The sequence below is a fragment of the Dicentrarchus labrax genome, unplaced genomic scaffold (genome assembly GCF_905237075.1).
Source record: "Dicentrarchus labrax unplaced genomic scaffold, dlabrax2021, whole genome shotgun sequence".
Taxonomy (NCBI): Eukaryota; Metazoa; Chordata; class Actinopteri; family Moronidae; genus Dicentrarchus; species Dicentrarchus labrax.
Genome location: NW_026136715.1, coordinates 15,042,720 through 15,067,129, shown reverse-complemented (window position 1 = coordinate 15,067,129; position 24,410 = coordinate 15,042,720). Strand labels below are relative to the sequence as shown.

Sequence of the window (24,410 nt, the reverse complement as noted above, 5' to 3'; positions counted from 1 at the left end):
TATCAGCTGTTCGTTTCGGCTTTTAAAAACCTCCTTTTGGTGTATCACTTGACAAGGAATGTTACAAGTCATTTTACTGACAGCAGTCTCATTCCCTGCTCTCTTAAACGTTAACGGGGAAGACAAAAGGCCTTGGTTTGGACATTCCCCAGGCCCTGTTTTTTTCTGCGTCTACTTCTTACCAGGAGTTTGCTTAACAGGCCTGCTCATTGTTGTCAGGGCTGTCTGTAGGCCAGACTGAGAAAATACCTTCCACATAAAGGGAGTAGCACTGTGGACATTTCTGTGTGTATGTGTGTTTGCATGTGCAGTAAATAGCACTGCATTCTTGCCCAGCTTCAGAGCTCCGTGCGTAATTGCTGTTAGAAAGGTAGGCGGGGTGACACCTACCTTTGTTGGGTGTGCATGCTGTGCCGACAGGTCGGAGCACCTCCCACGGCGGCGCGCTGTTTTGGCACCAGAGTGTCTTTGGAAATACCTGTTTTGCACAGAGGTGGGAAGAGACAGGAGAGGGCAGAGATGGGGTAGGTGGACTGTGTTTGCACATGTAGAGATGGTAGGCTTCTCTTCATTCTTAATGCCTATATGGCGTGGACCCAGAAAAGCTTAGCGCTCAACTTCAGCATTTAAATCATGTGTGAATAAGGTTCACTAGCCATTTGAGTGAGCCATCCTTACCACCCATATCTTTATAAATGTGCAGAGGCGTTTGTTCATCCATGAGAGGGTCTGACGGCTGTCTGTGCAGTGTGTAGCGGAGGTCGTTATCAGTTGATCCCTGTCATTATGGGAGCCCTTCAAACAAACAGTTGGAAGCCCATTAAGGCCACTTACTATGTGATAACATCGCCACTGAGCCCTGAAACACCTCTCTAAGCTTTCACCAATCAGGGCCGGAGCCCCGGCCCCAAAGCCAGCCACAGGGATGTTTTGAAAAGCTAGTAGGTCATTTCCTTCAGCCCACATGCCTCGGACCAAAATCTGAAGTCCTTCGCTGGGCTCGGACTTTACATTCATCTATGTTGAGTGATGTATACAGAAAACTCAGAAAGGCTCAGCTGTGAGCGTTTTTATCTGCATCAGGGTGAGATGAAATTAAAGCTTTGTATTAATAGAATGGAATGAATAGCGTGTTGAAACTTGTGTAAAAGCTGCCTGAGTCTGCTCAGTTGTGCCTCCGGTGGAGACAAGGTGAACAGCTGTTCTGTTGGGCATGGATTTATATGCTACACAAATGCATACACACACGTATACATGTATGAACATTAGCATACTGGCTGCCAAGCATATAGGCATGCATCCGTGTGTGTGCACACTCAAACACGGTTGTTTGCACACACATACACACACAAACCATTAAGCCAGGCAGACTGTGAAAAGGACTAAAATTTTCCAGCAGAAAAAAAAATATCCTCATGCAGAGTGACATAATTAAAAACACTCATTGCATTCTTAAACACACACACACACACACACACACACACACAAGGAGGTCATGTTGGCTTAGGGAGCTCGGGGAGTTGCGTAAAGGAGCCATTTTGGTGGGAAATGTGGTATGAGAGGGAATGTAAAAGCGAACCTTTAAATGGAGGAGAGGGACAGCAGGGAAGGATGTCGACTAGCGGAGTGAAGCCTTCTCCACTGGATGCGAAGCAGAACACAAACAGCACATTGTACCTCTTTATTTATTTTCATTAAGGTTGAAGTGCTGGGTTTCAGCCCAGCCTAGATGGAGGCAGGCAGGTAGGTAGGTACGTGGCTGACTGTGAAGGTTTGGATTTGTCTGGGTGCTTATACGCGTGTTTATGTGGGTATACTGTATATTTGAGGGAAGCGAGGAAGGGATACGAAAGAGAAAGGGAGCTATGTATGGATATGAAAATGATGAGCTCAGCCCCGCTACCCCTCACTTCCTTGCAGGCTGCCACCAGCTTGACCACAGACAAAGAAAGACAAAACACCCATGTCTTATTTTTTTCTTAGCTTCTTGTGTGCTCTTTACAAATCTTAATCTCTCAGAGACACCTGAGTGTTCAATCTTCTGGTTGCTCTTCAGAACAAACCATCTCTGACCTCAATCCTGTCATTTACTGTCTCTGTTAGAGTTATTGAAGGAGGGGAAAATGCCCTGTGCCTGGGGTGAAAACATTACAAATGAGAATTTCAAAGAATTTCAGAAAAGCTTTAGGAATGAGAGACTTGTATTGGAGATTAATAGCAGCGTTTTAGGATTGTGGGCAGCATGTGCAGTCCATGATTGATAATGGAATTCATTAAAAATATACGTTATAATCATTTAAAGGACTGAAATAGACCACCGAAAGGGATTTGTAATTGTGATACATATCAATACCGTCATCTCTGATCTCTGATTTGGCATAATCACCTACCAATATTGTATTTCTTTCTTGACAAGAATAGCATCTGTCATGTTGTACTTAAACCATACAAGACATCAATTCTGTATAGTTCCTGACAAGAGTATAAGATAAAAGGTCTGGATATGTCAAACTACAAATCTCTATCCAACAGTTCTGAATTCTCGTACCACGTTAAAGATAGTACTGAAGCACCCAGTTATTAAACTAAATCATTGTTAATTTTATTTGGTTTTTACCCCAGCGAGTGTCGAAACGTGAACAGCTGCTCGCTGGCACCTCTGCTCCTGTGACCATGATCTACATAGCAAATTAGCAATGCTAGGACTGGACCATTTGTGTGTACTTGTGTGTGATGACAGCATGTGTAGTGCTGTTTGGCCGTGTCCTTGATCTATCAGTGAGACTGGAGCCTCCTCCGCTTTAATAAACAGCTCTGCATCGTCTGACATCCCTGCTTTCATCTCCCTAGGCGACCAGTAGCCTCAAGATGACAGCTCTCTGAGACACTTAGACTTAGACGTCCACTCCTTTTTGGAAATCGATTACCCCTCTCATTGCTCTTTTTATTTTTCAACCAGTGCTGGCCATGATTCAATAGATGAGAGGGAAAATGGACAAAAAGGCCCACTTTGTTTTTCCAGTCAATCTAAATACCTCACTGAAGGAGTTTTTGTGAAACTGAGTGGAATATCTGCTCCTCCGATGATATCCACCTAAACCCTGTCGGCTTATGCACTCTTGAGTTCCCTTGCTCTTTTTTCTCTCCTCTTTCTCTCTTTCTTCTCAGCCTTCACCTTGGATTTCCTTTCGTTATCCCTCTGTGCAAGTTGGAGCCAATTTGCCCTAAGTGCTGGAAACTTGCTGAAACTTTGTGTGTGTTTGTGTATTACGTGTGTGTGTGTGTGTGTGTGTGTGTGTGTGTGTGTGTGTGTGTGTGTGTGTGTGTGTGTGTGTGTGTGTGTGTGTTTTTTTTGTGTCTTGCATGCCTGCATGTGTGCAAAGTCAGGAAAGGTTGCCAGTAAGGGAGAAGCCACAGAGTGTACTACAGCTCTGACATGATGACAGATGAAGATAAAGAGGCTACTATTAAAAATGGGAGGGGTCTGTTTTCAGATGGGCCTATGTGGGCACGTGCAAGACGAAGAGCGCGCAATGGCGAGAAAGCAGGGATGGGCCCCGTCCGAAGGCGTGGGAGGGTACACAGGCACAGGGCGGACCTTTGAGAACAAGACGGGGGGTTCGTATTTTTGGCCGCACAACTAAAAGATCTGTCTTTTTTTCCCACAAAATACGGGTAGCAAAATGTCATGACAGTGCAGATAGAGGGAGAGAAAAAGACAGAGCAAAAAAGACTTTGTTGAAAGATGGCCAAGACTGATTGTGCTCTCAAAAGTAGCTCTGTTCGGCCTTTGGTGGGACAAGCATGTGAACAGAGGCCAACGTGGCCGCCGCTGAGATATGGGCTCTCTCATAAGTCATGCCTCACTTTCCCCACGTCTCCCATCAGTGACACATCAGGTATCTTCCAAAGATATATTGTGAGAGAGTGAGGCAGATGAGTGGATAAGATTACATGTCTTGTCAGAGCTGAACATGTGTAAAACCTGCGGCTGGTGGAGCCGTTGATGGATGAGATGAGTAAGAACGCAAGGATTGTGCTCTGTTTTCACTGACATACAATACAACACACCATCAGTTAAATGAAACATTACTTTAAAAGGACAGAAAATGTTTTTGGGTTCATGGATATAATTAGTTAATAATTAGTTAGCACCTTCATTAAAACAACCTGTATAGGATCTGTGTGTGTGTGTGTGTGTGTGTGTGTGTGTGTGTGTGTGTGTGTGTGTGTGTGTGTGTGTGTGTGTGTGTGTAACCTGAATCTGGCTGTAGTGGGAGGGCGCTCTGAACTGGTGTTCAGTGTCTCTATCATCACCGGCAATCTGTTTCAGCACGTCCACACACTGCACACATGCTCGCATCAGCAATGGAAAAGCTCTACATTCCTTTCAAAATGACCATGCTGCGTTTAGCGCATAGGCATTTCAAAAACAAGCTGTCTTTATTGCCTCACACACCACTGTGTTGTTGACTGCTTGGCTGGAACCTGAATGACTGTATACAGAGGAAGTGGCAACAATGTGTTGTATACGTCTTATCTGTAATCGGCATCAGAGTGTCAGACAGTAGTAAAGGCTGATTTTCCTAGGCTCTGGTCCACGTGGAGCTATAAGCAGACTGGGTCCAGCTGTCTGAGCGTACCTGTCTACTATTACTACCTACTGTATAGATAAAGAGACGAAACATCATAGATATACAATCAACATTAATTTAACAATATTAAAACGTTTTAATATTGTGTATTTATTTATTATGTGTAAAAGTCTGCTCTAATCAGTGCAATTAAACATGATTGAAAGCAGCAGTCACACAAAATGACCAGTGAGTTGGCAGCCACTGAAAATGAAATACTTCTAAAAGCAGAAACAAAAGCAGAGAACTTTGTCAACTAAAACAAATCATGCAGTAGGGGAAAATGGCCATAGGGAACTTGATGAAATGGGGAGAGTATTTGCAGAAACAGAGGGGGGAAAAAAATTAAGGAGAGCGATGGAGAGACTTGTGAGCCAGAGAGTGAGGGAGAGAAGGAGGGAGGGCAGGATAAGTTTGGGGGGAAAGTTAGTGGCCCAGTGGGGGTTTCTTCTAGAGTTCAACCTCTCTGGCTGGGGAAGGAAGGGGAGGAGGGAGGGGAGGGAGGGAACGGCCTGGGTCAGCAGCAGTATGGAGTATGTGTAGATTAGATGTCTAAACTCACTCCGCAAACCCTCTGAAGCGCTGGAAGACTCACAGCTCACTGTGCTGTGTGCCAATAAGCAGAGAACCTGGGGTTAGTGGTCTGAATTATAGTCTCAAATACAGTAAAAAGAAATGTCAAAACCAGGAGAGTCGGATAAGGTCCATAAATCTCCAAAAACAAAAGCGTTTCGAGTGTGAGCACATTGATATTATGAATCGATTGTGTTGCGGTTTGCTGGTCCAGAGAGCAGCCCTGGCAAACAACAGTGATGTTACATAGAACATTTGAACACCAGGGGATTAGCCAGTTTTTAGTTTCCAGGATGCTGTATGAAACTAGCAGTTGGAAGGAAAAAAAAAAAGACAGGAAGGAGAAGAAAGATGAGTGTGAGAAGAATGCTTGTGGATCACAAAAATGTGACTCGGGGCAGTGATGATTTAATCTGAAATGCATTCAGATCAGATCTCTCTCTCTCTCTTTTTTCTTTACATAATGGTGTAAATGGGTGGGGAGTTAGAAAGAGAGTAATTTTAACAACAAGCTGTTAGCAGGGGCATCTTTGATAGATAACAGTTTGTTATCTAGCCTCACAGTTCTATTCTTGCTGTCATAAAGCTTCCTCTTTATGACCCGACAGCTGTATGAACAAACACATAAAAACACCAATGTTGTTTACTGTTTGATGCAACAAAAGAGCTGTTAATAGTGTGTGTGTGTGTGTGTGTGTGTGTGTGTGTGTGTGTGTGTGTGTGTGTGTGTGTGTGTGTGTGTGTGTGTGTGTGTGTGAGGGAGAAGCCACAGTTAATAGTGTGTGCGCGTGCGTGTGTGCGTGCGCATGCGCAAGGAGGATCAGCCCAGATGTGTGTATGAGTGCACAAGTGTGCCAGCTTAAGAAAATAAACAAGAGGTTTCAACTGAAGGTAAAGCTTTTAGGTCAATAAACATTTTAATCAAAATCATTCGAAATGGCCCAAAATGTGAAAGCATGGTTTCTTTCATGAGACAGGAAAAAGAGTGAAGTGTTTGACAGAAGAGGAGGAGGGAGGGAGGGAGGGAGGGAGGAAGGAGGAGGGCACTGTGTGTTTATGGAGAGCATAGCCAGCAGCACAGATTGACAGGAAATGTTGTCTTTTTTGCCTGCTGGGCTGTACCACTTGTACTGGTCTGACAGGGGGGGAGATAAATGTGCGGGGCGCACAGACTAAAGCCATTCTATTATCATATATCTCCCATTGTATCAGGCTGTTTGCTTTAGCCCAGCCAGAGTCTATTCGTCTGCTGAGCAACAGTTAGGACCAGTGACAGGCTTTTTTATTGACCACAGACTATTGATTTCCTTTGATTCACCGTCACTGTGAGGGCACTGCCATGTTTTAAATTAAATTGTTTTAGCTGCACACAGAACAGCCTGTGTTAAAGAAGGCTAAATGTGGAAGGCAGAATGTTTTTTGCGGTGTGAGTCTCAATGATACATTCAGCTGGCTTTTGATCCATTAAAATGTATTACTTGCACAACCACATTACATCTGCATCCTCGTGTCTTTATTTATTTCTTCTTTCTTTGCGATGATTGCTCGGAGATAAATCACAAACAAGGTCAAGTGAACCTGTGAGAAGTGTGTCCAGCACATGGTGTGTTTGTATATTGGGGGTATTTGTCTGTGTAAATGCACTGCGGGGATTGAGCAAGGCAACCCTCATTCATCACTGTTAAAGCACTTCCAGAGGGAGAGACAGAAAGAACTGCCCATCCTCTGTTCCCTCAAACAGACAGAGAGGAGGGAGGGATTTACCCTGGCATCTGGTTTCTGGGTTCAACCACAGCACAATGTTCTTTCTCTCTCTCTCTCTGGCTCTCTTTCTCACACACACATACTCACCCAGCCAGTGGCTGGACTTTAATATGGTTATGATTAGAGACGGGGGCTCAGAGAAGGGAGGGGAAGGGGCTCATATTTACTGCAGGGGAATTGGGGGAGGTGCGATGTAAAGACAGAGACAGGGACCAGATCTGAATGGGACAAGTGGGGGGGGGGTTGTGTTTGTTTGCATTTGGAGCTGAAATATGAAACACAAAAGCAGCACGGACAAAAAAGCAGGGGAAGAATGGGAATAGAGTTTTGTCCTCTAACCAGATCAGTTCTTCCTCCAGTGCTGGCCGGCCCCCTCTCCTCCCTCTCCTCCCCCCCCCCCCCCCCCCTCCACCTCCTCCTGGGTCCCTCTCTCTCTATCCCTCCCTCTCTTGCATTCTCTCTCTCTCTCTCTCTCTCCACCCCCTCTCAGAGCGTCATGCCGAGGCAGTTGGTTCGCTCCGCCGTGTCTGGGGCTCAGCGAGAGCTGTGAGAGGCTGTTATTTAGGTCTGTTACAGCAGACAGGGAGCAGCTCACCCAAGGGCAGGGGGAGAGAAGAGAGTCAGAGTCACGCTCAGCTCAGCTCAGCTCAGCTCAGCCAGGCAGGAACCAGATCTGCATTCCAGCTGAGAGGGAAAGAGGGAAACTCCAGCATCGGCAGGAAAGGACAGCAGAGAGAGTGACAGCGAGAGATAAGTGAAGGGAGGGAAGGGAAGGTAGCAGATCCAGCTAGCTGTTGCTGCGGTTTGTTGTTGTCACTGCCTCAGCGAGTGACGTGAGCAGTGGAAGCAGGGCAGGACGCAGGCAGGACTGAGGGCTCGTAGTGATTTTTGCTGAGGGCGGGGGGGTTGCCATGTTCGACTGTATGGAGGCTCTGGGATTGGGCCCCCGTCAGCTCTATGATGTCACCAGCCGCGGTGCGTGCATGCTGCGGAAGGCAAGCCCCTTCTTTGCGGGGCTGGACCCCTTCGCTTGGACGGGCAGTGCCAGTGTTCAGTGTAAGTGGCATCCTGTTTGGATTTCTTGTATGACACAATCATGTCTGTCTCTCTCTCTCTGTCTCTATTTCTCTCACACACACATTCTCACTCCCTTTCTCCCCCTTTTTCTCTCTTTCTCTCTTTGCTGGCTTGCTTACCCCTCAGGGCTCAGCCAAGGGGACTGCTGTCAGGGGCTACAGAGCAGCACAGGAAAAGACAGGGACAGACAGTCTCCTCTCCTCTCCTCTCCTCTCCTCTTCTCTCTTCTCCTCACCCCCCTCACAGCCCACAGCCAGTTTGAGCTGCTCAGCCATCTGAAAGAAACTCTCTGCTATGATATGATATGCAGTGTGTGTGTGTGTGTGTGTGTGTGTGTGTGTGTGTGTGTGTGTGTGTGTGTGTGCGTGTGTGTGTCTGTGGGTTTGAATTGTGAGTCTGAGCCCATGGAATCAAGTTTCAGTGACAATGTGAGCCACCTGAAGTTTGACCTTGCCAGGTGCTGTATACTAAAAACAAAACTGTGGGTATGCACAGATGAGAGAAAGGGGAAAAGAGTTGGTAAGTGACAGGAAGAGAAAACACTGTCGCTTTGGATACACATGCGTGATTAGTTTATCTTCCATTCAGAGTGTGGGTTTGACACTAAGTTTCATTTCTGATGTATTTCTCGTGAAAGGTTATCAATGGTCGTGGCCTGTTTTAATATTACAGATGTTAAAAGTTTTGTGTAGCCTGCTGCAGTAGGTCGAAGGTTTGTTTATGCTCCTGGATACTACATGGATAATGATATTCCTCTTGAGCCAAACAGCCATGCATTAATAAGTAGATTAATTATTTAATGGAGAAATGGATGAATAAATTAGAAATGTGGAATGCTACACAGTCTTTAAAAGGCTGAGGGATATTTTGGCCAGCTTTCTTTTCTCTCTTTTTCTCTGTCAGACTCTCATTTTTCCTCTCCCTCCTTCTGCCACTGACTTCAGACAAGACTCTGACTCTAACAACAGGCCTGTCTCTGAACACAGAGAACTGGGGTCCATTTCCATACACTTCCAGGGGGCCGCTACTGCTGTGAGAGAGCGTGTGAGAGTGGAAAAGGAGTGGGGGTGTATATGCATGGTATGGTGGGAGAAGTGTGGAGGGAGCCAAGCCAGATATGACAGTGGAAAAACAATCAAGAATACAAGAAGAGATAGAGCAGTGGGATAAACAGATTCACCGTGTTCTTGTTTTTGAGAAGCTTTTTGAATTTTTGTTCAGAATTGATTTTGTATTTTTTTGTTTGTTCATCCTCCTGCTTTTTGTTCCTTTTTACTGCCTCTCCGGGGGAGTCATCTGTCTTCATTAATCGTGAAGACACCAGCGTTTCAGTGGCTGTCATGCACACTGGCTGAGCTTTAATGAAGACAGATGCCCTGTCAGTGGAGGCCGAGGCCAGGGGGGACTCCAGCCAGCCCAGCCTGCTCTGCTTAGCTAGGGGAGCCCTGATGATAACAAGATGAGATTTGTTTATTTAATCAATCAGGCCTCTATGGCCTTTCCTTTTAACCCATTCACACACATGCACACATTTAAAAATTAGGCCTCCAGATTCCAGAAGTACATTTTTCTTTTGGGTCTTTGTTCCAGAAAATCAAAGAGATAAGAAGTCCAGAGGAGCTGCCCTGAGGGTAAAGGAGCTGAGTCTAGCAGAGCAGAGCAAAGTGGAGGCTGGTGTGGTGTACTGTTTCAAGCCCTCTGTGCCCAATAACCTTTGTAAACAAGGCCGTCCTATCCTCACATGAGGAGCCATAATGCCTCTCTTTACTGAAGCAGTTGCCCCTCATTGTCCTCATCAATGAGGCTGATGAATTGATGTTTGAGTCTGATATCTCATTAAGCCGCCCCAGCTGCACAACAGAGGGACCTGTCTGGCTCCTAATGCCACACTCACACAAGCACACACACTGCACACCAAAATAACCACCGGGTTTGGAGAGAGAGTCACCTGGCCCTGGCCTGATACTCAACAATGAATTACTGCGGTGCAACTGTGTTTTGTTATTTTCTCTGTGTGTGAAAAGAGGTCATTAGTGTGGGAAAATGCCAGTGTGTGCTTTGAGGTGAATATCATAAAAACATGGATGTTTTTGGATAGAATTGTCAGTATTTATCTGATAACCAGTGGGGCTTGCAATAAAAGATGTTTGTCCCCCTAAGTCTTACACAAAATGAGTATATCCTATTGTCTTGGCAGTAGATCTCCTGCGGTGATAAGTGTCACTGTTGTTGGCCGTTAGCCTGGGACAGTTGGAGGACTTAAAAGTGTGTGGTCAGTTTTCCTGTTTTTTTGTTCATCAGTGGGAGACCTCAATGTCAGAGGTTAGTCAGAGGCTACGGCCTGGCCAATGTCAGATCTACACCATGTGTGGTGGCCTTGTCAACTTGCTGAAAAGGAGACCCTTTCAACCAGCTTGGCTTGTGTAATGCTCTTAAGTGCCTTCTACCACGGGGCTGATACTACATCTGAGCTGCCCTACGCATAAGGATAATGGACACTGATTTAGTCATACGTCAATGAGAACTGAATTAGTCAACTGCCAGGGAAGCCATTTGAGAGAGCCTATGCAGACCAATCCCCACTCTGTCAATGTTCATTTGCTTAGAAGAATGAGGCAATTACGCTTACCAGTTCTCCAGGGTCAGAAGAAGGGGAAGTGTGTTTTTCTCACCAAAACACACTCATATCTCAATCTTTTTGAACACTGTTTGGATATTAATTGTGATGCTCGCAAGCGATACGTACAAGAGAGTGACATGGGCAGTAACGGATCGCTGGAGTAATCCATCACCATGTGTGCAATCACACACACACACACACACACACACACACACACACACACACACACACACACACACACACACACACACACACACACATACACACAGGCACACACACCTCTTTGTTTTCCCTTAATGTGCTGTTCAAATGTGAATTGAGGGGCTAATTGAAATGGGGGTATATCTCGGCAGCAGTGGCAGAGAAATAAGAGCTTCCTGTGACCGCTGGCACTTTCTGGCCCCGATCATTTTCTCCCTGATGGAAGTCCGCAGTTATTTCATTATAATTACAAAAGATTCAATTAAAAGATTAGAATGCCTGAGGGGGCAGGACTGGGAATAGATAGTGGTATCTTGGTTAGGGGGGTGGTGTGTGTATGTGTGAGAGAGAGGAGACTTATAATACCATAGATGTGGTTCTAATGAGGACTCAGTCAGTGCTGTTATATATACATAAACCTTGTTGATCCTTTCAAGATAATGTCAAATGAATGTGCTGAAGTTAAAAGGGCTTAAGTAGTCAGCTGGTCCAAGGTCACTGAGTCGTAATTGATATGCCCGATGGAAAAACCTTCACTTGTCTCTGAAAGCAGTTATGCCAATGCAACTAGATAAGCTGTTTGAAGTAGAAAATTAGTACAAAGTGAAATGTACTTAACACTGAATCACAAGAGTGACCTTTTTTTTTCTGTAATTCCAAATAGTTAATCAAAAAAGCAGCGAATTTCAGAGTTCAGTTAGTAGCTAAAGAGCTCTTATTTCATGAAGCTGCTCATTACTGTGTTTGCATGAGTGTAGATATTTGTTTGTACTTGAATGTGTGTGTCTATATGCACAGCCTTATGTAGGTCTGCATGTGTATATACTGTGTGTATGTCTTAATAATACTCTTTTTTTTTCGAAGTCGTAGTAGTAATATTTTTTTCAAACAGTGATATTGAATATAATTTAGTTTATTTTACCCATATAATAGGCACTTAATATTTACTATATTATATTACATTACAACATGGAAAACATTTATATAGCATGAAGCCATTTGCAGTATAAGAACTACTTGTGTTGCAGTATCACACCACCTTGCTAACAGATCCGTCTCAGCCCTGCAGTAATAGCCTGCCCCATTAATAGGCAGTGCCGCCTATAAATAAACAGATTCAATCCCCGCAGTTGCTTGAAAGTTTTTTTCCATAAGCTCTCTTTCATGTGTGGTTTTGCTTATGCATAAATATGAGAGTGTCATCCTGTGCTTGCGTGTGTGGAATCTGTGTGTGAACTCCTATATGTCAGTGTACGTAGTGTTTATGTGCCTGTTTGGCTGGCAGACTGCTGTGTCAAATCCAGAGACAGACAATGTGCCAGGCTGGATTCCACAGGCCTGTGTTGGAATCCAGCTCTGCTCTAATAGCAGTTTATAGCCCCTCCGCAGCGTCAGTCACACCACTGTAAATAAAACTCATCAACCACCATGTGGAGCCTGAATCCCTCACCTTGGACATTTTGTTTGTCTTTTCTTGTCCATTTGAAATTTTGAGCACTATTTCACAAGAGTGCTTACACTGAAATATTATGAGGAAAATCTGTGGAGCACAACATGACCGAACAGGCTGTTATGAGGCAACTGGGCCAACAGTTTGCCCCTTTTGTATCAGCAGAGTATAAAATGTGGACTTTCGTAAGTTCTTTCACAATAGTTTGCTGGTCACAGAGGTATTGTGGCTGCCCACCCCAACACCCATGTCTGGCTGCTGCTATTATAGCTGTTTACTGAGAACAGCTCTTTGCCTGCCAGGCACATTTTCCCTTGTACAAAGGCGTGGGCAGTTGGCAGGCCATGTGTGTATGCGTGTGTGTGCGTGTTGTACTCGTGCATGCACCTGTGAGAGTTTATTTCACTGGTCAGCACACAATGTACTGGTGCATGTGTGTGTTTGTGTATAGTGTATATATAGGAGTATGTGTATGTCAGCTCGGAGCCATGTGTGAAGAAAGCAATTCTGTTACCACCATGTTATTGACTGACGGCTTGGCTCGAGCGTTGCTAGGGGCTCACTGTTATGAGAAGCGCGGGACTCGGACAGCAAAGCCGGGACTAGAGACCCAGACGAGCCCGACTGTCCTCCCTCTATGTATGTGTGAATGGGCTGTGTTTACGCAGCCGACAGTGTTTGGCAGGGAGTGGTGGGCGGCTAGTGTATTACAGCTATTATCTGGGCTCAGAGGTGGCGAGTGATGGAAGAGGAGTTGGCCGAGGGAGGGAGGGAGGGAAGCCCATTGGCCTTGTTTTCGCTTGGACATTAGTCAAATTCTGCGAATATGCGTATTTGCAACTGCCATGACCAATTTTCTGGAGATGGTGCATGTGGTCATTTGTATACACTTGCATTTGTTTGTGTGTATATTTTGCCTGTACGACCACTGAGGAGAGAAACAGATGTGTGTAAGCTGACATGCCTGTGATTGTGTGCTTAGCCCACAGTCTGGGACTTTTTACATGGAGAACATAATTGTCAATAGAGAACTTCAAAAAATGCTCCCTGTGCATGTGTGTGTGTCTGTTTCTGTGTTTACTCACTGACTATGTTTACATGCACACATTAAACCAGGTTATTGGGAGAAATCAGGTTAAGGCAGGAAACAGGAGAATGTGTTCACATCTTGAAAACTTTACATACAGCTGGTCGGTTATCAGATTTTCCTCCAACCTCATATTTTTGAACCAAGCCTTTCAGACCACACAGTTTGTCACTTTATTGTGTGAATGTGCAACTGTGGAAATAATAATTCTAGTTTTAGTCAAACTTTTGGATTTATTTATTTTGGATACAAGGCTGAACAGTTTCAGTCGTGATCTTTCCTTCCTTCTCTGCGCTGCCTCTTTGTCATGCACTCATGTAAAATCACTGTTACAAATCTGGTTATATGTAAATGGATACAAAATCAGATTTCCTGTAGAAATATAGTTATCTAAAAATCTGTTCTTTGTATTCTCTCTTACAAAGAGCAGCAGAAAACCGACAATTACCAGGTAACTGAAGTGCATGTAAACACACTTAGTGTTTCAGTGGACCCCTGCAGCAGATTTCTTACTCTGAATCTGACACAAGAAGTGCATTCTCACTTACACATGACACATACTCACGAGCAGGCATGTATGGACAGACAGAAAAAAAAAAAAGCATGTGCTCTTCAGTGTCTAAAACCTAGTGGAGAATACAGTATGTCCATGCCCGTGACCTGTGATTGAATGAGAGCCGGCTGTAGTCATCCTGTCAGTAGGCTTGGATTTATCAGCTCCTGCTCCACTGTTTGAACATCTCACATTTGCCAGAGAACAGTGAGAGAAAACCAGCCAGCCAGACAGACAGACAGCCAGTTAGACAGGAAGCGATCCAGCAAAGGAGTTAAGGGCTGCTTGGGATGATTTATGCCTTGTTCAGGAATGCTGAATGAGTTCAGGGTACACTGCTGTTATGGGAACTGACTGAATGGATATTGCTTACTTTCTCAGTGACGTATTCGCTCAATGGTTATAGTCAAAATGTCAAAATGTGACGTTATTGCCCCATATTAAGCTCTTATGGAACTTCCAACACATCGAGAGACAGAGAAGGAAATGAATCACTGTATGGCCCCACTCTGAATTTCTTGTCAGTGCTCTAAAAGCCTCCACCCAGAGACAGAGTTGGGCAACCTGTTGGCGGTTGGTTGCCAAGCAAAAGTGAAAAACTCTTCATGCATCACTGCTCCGCTGAACCACTCAAAGCAGAAGTTTCTCAGAGCTACTTCTACATCAGATATGACTCCGAGTGATTATGCCAGTTTAAGGGGGACTTTGTGCCAGTGTTGCAATACCACATACAGATGGACTGCAAATCACTCAGACGTCAGGAAGCTACAGTCATTTTCTGGCTGCTCTCTCGCTGTTCCTCTGTCTATCTTACTTCTGTATCTGTCTTTGATTTTGTCTCTCTCCAAGTACTTCCTTTCAGGTTAATAGATGGTGGACAAATGTAGCTGTAAATGCAAATCTGGTCTCCGTAACATCAGAAGAGATGTTAAATAAATGGCTGTGACTTAAAATGATTTTGTAGAACTGTAAATGAGATGCAGCATATGTAAAGCCTAGGAGAAAAAGGAAGAGGAAACACTCAGTGTAGTGCGTGCACACGCTCGGGCACAGACATTTACATGCTGAGTCGGAATTAACTATGCACTACAACTTGTGGGTGTGCTGGTTCCCTCCAATAAGAGGTTTGTGTTTGCACGCTTTGGTCTGCGGTGCTTCCCCAATGAGTTGGAGTGAATACTACTGTTGTTGTTTACGTTATCCTCCTTTCCCCTCACTTCCTCTGACAGAGCGAGACTGCAGCTACAGCTGGGCTACTTCTACTTTTGTAGGTTTCTATTGTTGTGGGGAGGAAGCAATAGCAGTTGAACGAGCGCTAGTGGCCTCGCCAGAGACAGACAGGTGAGAGCCAGGGCTACAGATGGTGAGAGGAAGTCTGGGAGGACGAGAAACAACCTGAGGATCAAAGACTCAGGGTTTGCCTCGATGACTCTCTTCTCCTCTCTCCTCACCTTGCCTGTCTGCCTCCCTCCACTCTCTGTCTGCTTCCTCGCCTGCCCGTGAGTTGTCCTGTTTTCTTGACATGATCAATGGCCCAGGCCTGCGCCGGATTGCCAGGTTTGGGTTCACTCTCCAGTCACTGGAGGAGAGCTGTGTTCCTTTCTGTCTTCTGGTGGGCAGATGAAGAGTCAGCTGGAGCTCACCACAGGGATGAGGGGGCACATTTATTCCACAGACCTGCACTTGACTGTCTGCTTTTTCCTGCACTAGCCATAAAAGGCCACTGACTAAAATCCTTTCATTGAAAATACATTTCCTTCCAATTTTACCTCTCGTTTTAATACCTCCTTCCTCAGGTTTTGTACAAGGACATTTGAAGGAAACTTTTTTTTTTTTGCTGGGTTCATGGGGGAGTGGGCAAGTTTGTGTGTTTGAAGCCAACTTGTGTGTTTCTTGACAGGGTTGTGTGGTGCAGGAAAAGGGGGGTGCTTGCTGCCAAATGTTGGCTTGGCCGAGTCCATCAAGAAAATATCAAAAGGCCCTTTATGAGGTGCTGTAAAGAAGAAAGGGTGTTTTGAGAGCACCACCAGACTGCAAGGGTAATTCCACTTTTTAAAATGTGCCCTGAGGATACAGGCTTATCCCACCTGCTGCCTTTCCTGCTCTACTCTGCTTGTGGGCTTTCTGTGGTGCAGCTATAGATAAAGAAGTGTGAAGTGTGTATGTGTTGGTGAGGAGTTTGTGTGCCATGTCACATTGTGTCACTCTCAAAAGTCCAGAGTTTTGTCATTAGCAGTCATGGCAGCAATGAACACATGCTAAAACGTTCTACTCTACGTATACGTCTGGGCTCAGATTATATGTGTGCGTTATGTGCGCTCACACGTGTCCGCCTCTTTCTGTCTTTCATGACTTTCTGCTGGTTCTGACAGAAGGGTGTAAATTCCTGGAGGGGTGTGTGTGTGTGTGTGTGTGTGTGTGTGTGTGTGTGTGTGTGTGTGTGTGGGGGGGGGGTGTGTGTGTGTGTGTGTGTGTGTGTGTGTGTGTGTGTGTGTGTGTGTATGTCTGGTTTCTCACTACTTTTGGCCAGCTCGGTGCTCAAAGCTGAGCCATCTCCTGGTTGGAAGCCCAGTTTTATCATAGACCTTGTTTTAAAAGACAGCTTAGTGGGGCCTCTTTACAGGCCTGTGTATGTGTGCCTGCAGGAGCCCAGGTAATGAGCTTTCTGACAGCTGTTGAAAGGCGTTGCTACTGCTCAGCACCTTTAATGAAAGCATCCCCCCTCCTTGTCAACACACACACACACACACACACACACACACACACACACACACACACACACACACACATTCCTCCCTCCCTCCTCCCAGCTTTTCAGTTCTCCACCACATAAACAATTTCTTTTCTCAGTTGCAGGCAGGTTACATTGTGAGTGCTTGTGTAACTTGCACAATAGAGACTTGATAGACCTCCCACCTAAAAGCTCACAGGTGACTCAACAGTGTGCAACAGAGCTTGAACAGAGCAGCGGCATTATTCAACCTGTGGGAAAGTGCATGTAAGGAGTTGTAGCAGCAAGGGACACAGAGAAGTGGCTACAAAAGCAGTGACGGAGATCCTCCGGAAAGACTGGTACTGTCAAGAGGAAGGAAACGAGTCTGTTGTGTGGGACCTTGTAGCAGAAGCCTTAGAGGGATGGCAGGAAGACGTGGGTAGAGAAACTGAGAAGGAGAGTGAAACATGCTGGCACCACTGTCAAGGGTGTGGTACTTTCTTTTCCTCTTTTGTGAAGCCTGGTTCTTCGTAGAAACCTTTTGTTGTGCTGATGGTCACTCAGTGAGCACCCTGTGGTGCTATAGCCTCTGCCATTGGGTAGAGGGCCAAGGGCACCCTTAAAGGCCCCACCTAGTGTGCCAGCAAGTCTTCCAGCCCACTGTTCACCATCCTCTCTCAATCTGCTACCCTTCTGCCACTGCGGTCTGCCCAGTTACCCACCCTCTTTTCACAGTGAGCCCTACTGTGTGCCCCTCTCTCACACACTGCCTCCAAGTCTCACACACTCTTTTACTGCCCAGTGCATTTGACAAGAACATGCAAGCTTTGCAGGCAGTTTAATGAAGGTAGAGGTGGAGACAAAGGCTCCACATGCCCGTGCTTGCAGTTTACCAAGATCATATAAAAAAAAAAACATGAAAACAATGTGCCACACGCACACACACAGGAGATTATTTTAACGGGGGAGAAGTGGAGCTTACTGCTGCACTGTTACGAACAGTCCCACATTTGCAAATCAAATAGAGGATGTAGAGTGGGCAGTGCCTGCGGTTTGAGTGGCACACACGCAAATAACATAAATAAGAAGTGAACGCCTAAAAATATGTCTGTGCCACTCACTCATGTACTCTACTCTCTCTTTGTACACTGTCCTCGTACAGAAACAGCCTGTGCATTTGCTCTCACATGCTAAGACTAGAATTCTGGAACAGTGAAGATTCAATCACACCAGCAAGTCACGTAGACAAAATCTGCAGGCCTATTGTGAAAGAAAACTTGTTACCCTGCCAGAATGTCATATGCTGCTCAGTTAAAAGGAGTGTGTTGCAACAAACACGAGCGGCATAGTCATGTCTTTGCTCACATACATTAGAAACACTCCCCTTTTCCAGTTGAGTGAACAACAGGCAGCTTCAGCGTTACCAGAGTCTCTTGTTTTTCTATAGTACATCTCCCTGTTCTCCCTTTTTCTCTCCTATTGTATTAAAGGGACATTTATTGACCCAGCTGACTTGACCTAGAATTTAATGTAATTGACCTAGTTGAAGTAACCTTCAGCTAAACAGCTATTTCTGTCGTGTACAGTTACATTTCACATCTAATGAGGTTGTGGAGAGGGATGTACCGCACATCCCACTCCGGCTGGAGCACTTTAGTGTAATGTAGGGGGTGCTGATTGTTGTGTGTGTTTGCTAGTTTGTAGCTGGTGAATATTATCCTATTGTATGCATGTGTGTGTTGTTTGTAGCCATTAAATAGTATCTGTGCGTATGTGACCAGGGGATTAGGCCTGGTCAGTGCAGCTGGGCCGCTTGTGTGCAGAGAGCACTGAGAGAAGGGATTAGGGAGTAAACTGATACTTAGCAGGAAACGAACAGTGGCTACCGGCGACTCAACTATCCCTCTTTCTTGCCTCTCTTATCCTCTTCTCCTCCCCCAACAACAGCAGCCACCCACCTATCCCACTCTTCTCATCTCATCCGTCCGTCATCGGCTCACAGGCCTTGGCCGGCGGATTGTCATGCAAATGGTGCCCCAGGCCTCGGAGCGCTGATAAGGAGGGCCTCTCATTTCACAGGGCTTTGTTTTCTAAACAGTGATGAGCTGAGTTGAGGAGACTGGGTAAAGGGGCTCAGGGCGGCTGCCTGAATGGGCCCTCTCACTGTGGCGCCCTGGGGTAAGTGGTGCGGGGGATTTAGATGGAGCGGGCTGAATGAGGCGAAGTCTGGGAGGCGGGTACAAGAGTCATGTTCTCTGGCAGGAACCAGGTTCAACGTGTTGATGGAGCCTGATGTATTTTTTCTCTCACTGCTGCTCTGAGTTTTCTACAGGATGGCCTTTCTCTCTTTGGCTTGCTTTAGACAGTGTCAGTCAGTGTTCGTTACTTGACGCCACATATGGTTTGTCCTTTTCTAAGGGGTTGTCAGCGCTTGGTCTGGAGCCTCATTTGCTGCTGTTGTTATTGCATAAACACAGAGGTTCATGGCACGTTCAGAGGGTTTCTGCTCTCCCACTGACCCTGCTGCTTTGTTACATTCTGGCCAGGGAGATATGAGAACTGCTGTAGAAACATTCAGCGAGCGTAAACTTCAGGTTTTAGATTGATTTGCACATTTGGCTTCAGGATCACTCTTAAAACTAATGGAAAACATATTTGCCTCCAGCAAAGTAAGGCTTTCAAAGGAGGAATTTGAATGTGGATTCTGAATTGTCAAATATAAAAACACATGAAAAACAGATGTTTAAGCAGCAGGCAACAAATGAAAATGTCTGACATATTTCTGTTACTATCATTAATGAGGCAGTGGTTGGCCAGTCACAGCAGCTGTAGCAGAAGTGGTAGTAATGGTCAGCTTGGTCTTGAACAAGACCTGCCCTCAGGAGCAACTGTGTCCTCTCCTCCCCCTTCCTCCCTCTGCCCCTTTCTCTGTTTTTTATCAAATTCCTCTTTTTATGCCCCCTTTTTTTCTTCTTTTTGAAGTCTCCCCTCTCTTGTAAAAAGCCAAGCTGGTGGTTTTTTGCCTCAGCCTTGGGTGTGAGAGAGGGGAGGAGGAAGGGGGGGAGGGTTGTAGGTTAAGTTTAGGCTAGCCCTCTGTGCTTTCCATTGAAGGTGCTGGGGGGAGGTGGGGGCAGTAAAAGTTAGAATTTTAGAGCCTCCCTGTTTTTTATTTTATGATTGGCTTTTTTTACGGGCTGGGAGCTACAGCTGGTGGTGTGAATAGCTGCCCAAGGTGACCGAGTCCCAATAAAGTTTAGGCCAGCCGAGCTGGGGCCTCCAGTCCAGCCATGGGACCGCCTTTATAGGCCGCCTTACGAGCCTAGGCTTCTATTAAAACCTGGCAGGGCTGCACTGAGGAATTTAGGGCCAGGAAACAAGAGAAAAATAGGGTTTGTGTGTCAGGGGGTGGTGGGATACAGAGTTGGGGGGTTGAAGTTTGAGGGTAACCATGGGTGAAAGTTGAAAGAGGTGCTGTTGGGTAAGTGGTTGTTCAAGTGTGCAGAGTATGGATCCCATACTTCCCCTGAGCAACATGTGTGTGTGTGTGAGGTTATGCAGACTAGCATGTGTGACAACGTTCTGGTCCTGTGTATGTGCAGCGGCTTATGTTTCTCAGGAGAAGTATGGAATCCATACGCTGCAAACTTGAACATCCAAAAGAGCCCGTATGTGTTCGACTTTGGAATAGAGTGAAGTTTAATGTACCATAGCAAATATGTGACTCGAGGTAGTGCTGACGTCACAGTTGTGTTCCAGTTTGAAAGGTAGAAGGAGAGCTTTACACAAGTTTTGCACGCATGTGTGTTTGACATGTGTCTTCTCTGTGCGTGCAAGATGTCATCATGTGCTGTTGTCAGCCTGTGGAATGAGGAAGAGCAAGCTTTGACGCCTGGCAGTGACAGCTCACTTGGTTACCTGGCCTTATCAGAGAAGCTGTCAATCAAGAGCACTCTTGCTTACTGCTGTAAAAAACAGTTTTGTATCTGCTGTCAGACAATCATCCTTGCTTTGTTTCTTTGTGTTCACCTGAAACAACAATCTCCCCAAATATGCTCCTGACTGCTGCCCCTTAGGGTGGTAATTTGTGTCTGGAAAAATAAACAGTTGCCTATAGTTTTCCCTTTTCCCTCTAATCTTATCAATTTTGTCCCACAGAGAGACAAGCTAAAAACAATATGTGATAATGTATCTCCCTCCACCTCCTGAACATAACCTTTACTCAGCTTCACAAAACAAATGGAAAAGGAAATACTTTCAGTTGTCATATCATGTTTGAATGCACTTGAACACAATCGATTATCCACATATGCTACATGTATTGACGAGTGCACATGTGACATTTCAGCCTACACGGTAGCTGTCAGACAATGATTTCAGACAAATCATGTGCTCATGTGCTCTGCTGTCTTTTTTTTCTTGTCCATAGCGGTGGAGACCCAGAGCACCAGCTCAGAGGAGATGGTACCCAGTTCTCCGTCTCCACCTCCCCCACCTCGTATCTACAAGCCATGCTTTGTGTGCCAGGACAAGTCCTCAGGGTACCACTACGGTGTCAGCTCCTGTGAGGGCTGCAAGGTGAGAGGAACCTGCCCGAACCTTTTAAGCTCTGCCTTGTCTGGATTTATTACATGCATTTAGAAAAATGCTTGGTTGCAAGAGTTTCTAGTTTCCTGCCTTTTTATTCAGAGAAGGGAGAGGCTTGTAGGCAGTCTGTAGCCACTTCTGTAATATTGGTTATATTGTGTGAAAAATGGAATCAATAAGAAGAAAGAAAAAGAAAGTGACCCAGTCATAATAATGCAAAGACTCAGAATACTAGAATGTTTTGCTTTTCTCTTCTGGATTCAAGAAAAAGAGATGAAAGAAGAGTATGAAAGAGAAACAGTTAAATGTCACGTCCTTGATTTGATGACTTGACTATAATGCACAATCTCTCTCTCTCTCCCTTGCCCTCTCCCCTTTTGTCTCTCGCTTCCTGATGCTTCAGGGTTTCTTCCGCCGCAGTATCCAGAAGAACATGGTGTACACCTGCCACAGAGACAAGAACTGTCAGATTAACAAGGTCACACGCAACCGCTGCCAGTACTGCAGGCTGCAGAAGTGCTTTGAGGTCGGCATGTCCAAGGAAGGTGAGTCCTCCAGGACTGGAGTCCCAAGAGACAGAGAGACCCAGTTCCAAAACATGGCTATTCACTCTCTTACACATACATGTGTGTGCACAGACACACACACAAGGCTGCAGATTCTGCTTCCAAATATTTACGACATATCAGAGAAGTCAAGACACAGTATGATATACTATGTATCTCAGTCAGAGACTCTGGGGAAACTACGCAGTAGAGAGACAGATGATGAGTCTACCAGGGGTGGTGATCAGGGCGAGGCTGGGCACTGTACCAGTCATATGACTAATCACTTTATGAAATGATTCTGACTTCCTGTTTCACCACAAAACCTTACCCCTGTGGCCTGCACAGACACTGCTTTCATTCATGAAGGCAACAGAGCAGAAAACTACATTTTGAGTTTCGGCAGAGATAATGGTGGCAGGATTCACGCTGTTTGCCGAATCAAAGACACACTTTTGTGCCCTCTTTAGTTTGACCTTGTGTTCGGCGGCCATATGTAAGTGGCAGTCTCTTGCCCTTCACAGAGCCCGTGGGACATGTATGTGGGTGTAATGTTTGTGTGGGATGTGTGTTAAGACCGGGATCACATTGTGCCTCTGCTATTACTGGATATCCTGAGAGGAAGGAAAGTATGGGAGGAGGAGGGAGAGGAGGCAGAGAGTGGAGGACTGGCTTATGTGCACCGGTCAAGTGGATAGAGAGATGGACAAGGAAGAGAGCGGGTGATAAGAAAGAGATAGCCAGCGTCCGTGCCGTGCTAAAGGAAATATGTGAATACTGTTAAGAGCAACCTCAGTTGCTACTGAGTTCTGGTTTCCACTAGCGAGCACAATGTCCTTGACAGTGGTGAAAGACAGAGAGCATGAGTGCTGTGGATGTTTTTGCATGTGATCACAGATAGCAAAGAACATTCTGTAGCTGATGCTCTGAAATTGCACAAGTAAAGGATTTTGTACGAAGCAGTGGCGACTCTCTCTCTAACTGCTTTGTTTTCTTGTTTTTCTTTACATAGCGGTGCGTAATGACAGAAACAAAAAGAAGAAGGATGTGAAGGAGGAGGTGGTGCTCCCAGAGAGCTATGAACTTAGTGGAGAGCTAGAGGAGTTGGTCAATAAAGTCAGCAAAGCTCACCAAGAAACCTTCCCGTCACTTTGCCAATTGGGCAAATACACCACCGTAAGTCTCACACACATACTGTACACTTCTGTTCACTCATACTTTGTGTGGCAACATTCTCAAAACCTATGTCGTCACTCAAGGCTCCCAAATTGCGTGCAAAGACGCAAATTCGCCATAGCTTTCCCAACATAGTGGTAGTTTAACTAATTCAGTTCCCCATTAAGCCATCTGTGTGGCCTCTGAATGATTGATGTAACATGTAAATGGAGGTTTTTTTCTTCCTTGATTGATGTAAAATGTAAATGGGTTGTGAGGCTCGGACACGCTCGCCCCTGATGCAAACAGGGTTGTACACCACCTTTGTAACAACACACTGATCTGTGTGTGTGTGTGTGTGTGTGTGTGTGTGTGTGTGTGTGTGTGTATGTGTGTGTGTGTGTGTGTGTGTGTGTGTGTGTTCAGAACTCCAGCTCAGACCACCGTGTCCAGCTGGATCTGGGTTTGTGGGACAAGTTCAGTGAGCTCTCCACCAAATGCATCATCAAGATTGTGGAATTCGCCAAACGGCTGCCAGGTTTCACCACCCTCACAATTGCTGACCAGATCACTCTACTGAAGTCTGCCTGCCTGGACATACTGGTGAGGAACCGATGTCTTTGTTTTTCTCTTTTGTCCTCTTCACTTACTCATTGACAGCAGAGCCCTTTTCTTGACAGATAAATTACTTGACCGATAAGGGAATACTGGCATCTTGTGGTGAATAGTGGTACTGCAGGAAGGCTTCCCCATATTGTATGTTTGGTATAAGAATAGTTCACACAAATAGTGAAAAACACATTGACCTGATATCTTCTCCGTTTAGCCACTGCAGTTACTTTGTGCTTGTTGTATCACCTTTACACCATATTTTGCTCAATGCTTAAAAAGTTTTCCACCTTCTTTTACTCACAGATGCTGAGGATTTGCACACGCTACACCCCAGAACAGGACACTATGACCTTCTCAGATGGCCTGACTCTGAACCGGACTCAGATGCACAACGCCGGCTTCGGACCACTCACAGACCTGGTGTTTGCTTTTGCTGGCCAGCTTCTACCCCTGGAGATGGACGACACAGAAACTGGGCTCCTCAGTGCCATCTGCCTCATCTGTGGAGGTACTGCAGCGTACATATACACAGTAACACCATACAGTAAATTTTAGAGAAAAAGTGGCTTTGGTGAATCCGTGTTTCAGCAATTATACATTTTTTTTAACAATGTACAATTCTGATAAATAATAGAGAGTATTATGTGTTTTCCTCACTCCTCATCAGACCGAATGGATCTAGAAGAGCCCCAAAAAGTGGATAAGCTGCAAGAGCCTCTGCTCGAGGCTCTGAAGATCTACGCACGCCGCCGCCGCCCCAACAAACCTCACATGTTCCCTCGCATGCTGATGAAGATCACCGACCTCAGGGGCATCAGCACTAAGGGTTAGTATGAAGAGAG

At 45.5% G+C, this 24,410-nt stretch overlaps 1 protein-coding gene across 2 annotated transcripts in view; it reads left to right on the top strand.

Annotated features, from left to right (window-relative positions):
* Nucleotides 1–24,410, top strand: part of rarga (retinoic acid receptor gamma a) — a 43,299-nt gene that overhangs the window by 15,973 nt on the left and 2,916 nt on the right. The window contains exons 1-7 of one of the 2 annotated variants that reach the window (XM_051425808.1): nucleotides 7,508–8,027; nucleotides 21,099–21,247; nucleotides 21,660–21,801; nucleotides 22,814–22,977; nucleotides 23,383–23,559; nucleotides 23,872–24,076; nucleotides 24,236–24,394. In XM_051425808.1, coding sequence (XP_051281768.1) covers nucleotides 7,883–8,027; nucleotides 21,099–21,247; nucleotides 21,660–21,801; nucleotides 22,814–22,977; nucleotides 23,383–23,559; nucleotides 23,872–24,076; nucleotides 24,236–24,394 — 1,141 coding nt within the window. In that variant the 5' untranslated portion in view covers nucleotides 7,508–7,882. Of the gene's footprint in view, nucleotides 1–7,507; nucleotides 8,028–21,098; nucleotides 21,248–21,659; nucleotides 21,802–22,813; nucleotides 22,978–23,382; nucleotides 23,560–23,871; nucleotides 24,077–24,235; nucleotides 24,395–24,410 lie in introns of those variants that run through there. The other variant, XM_051425807.1, reaches the window with a different exon arrangement.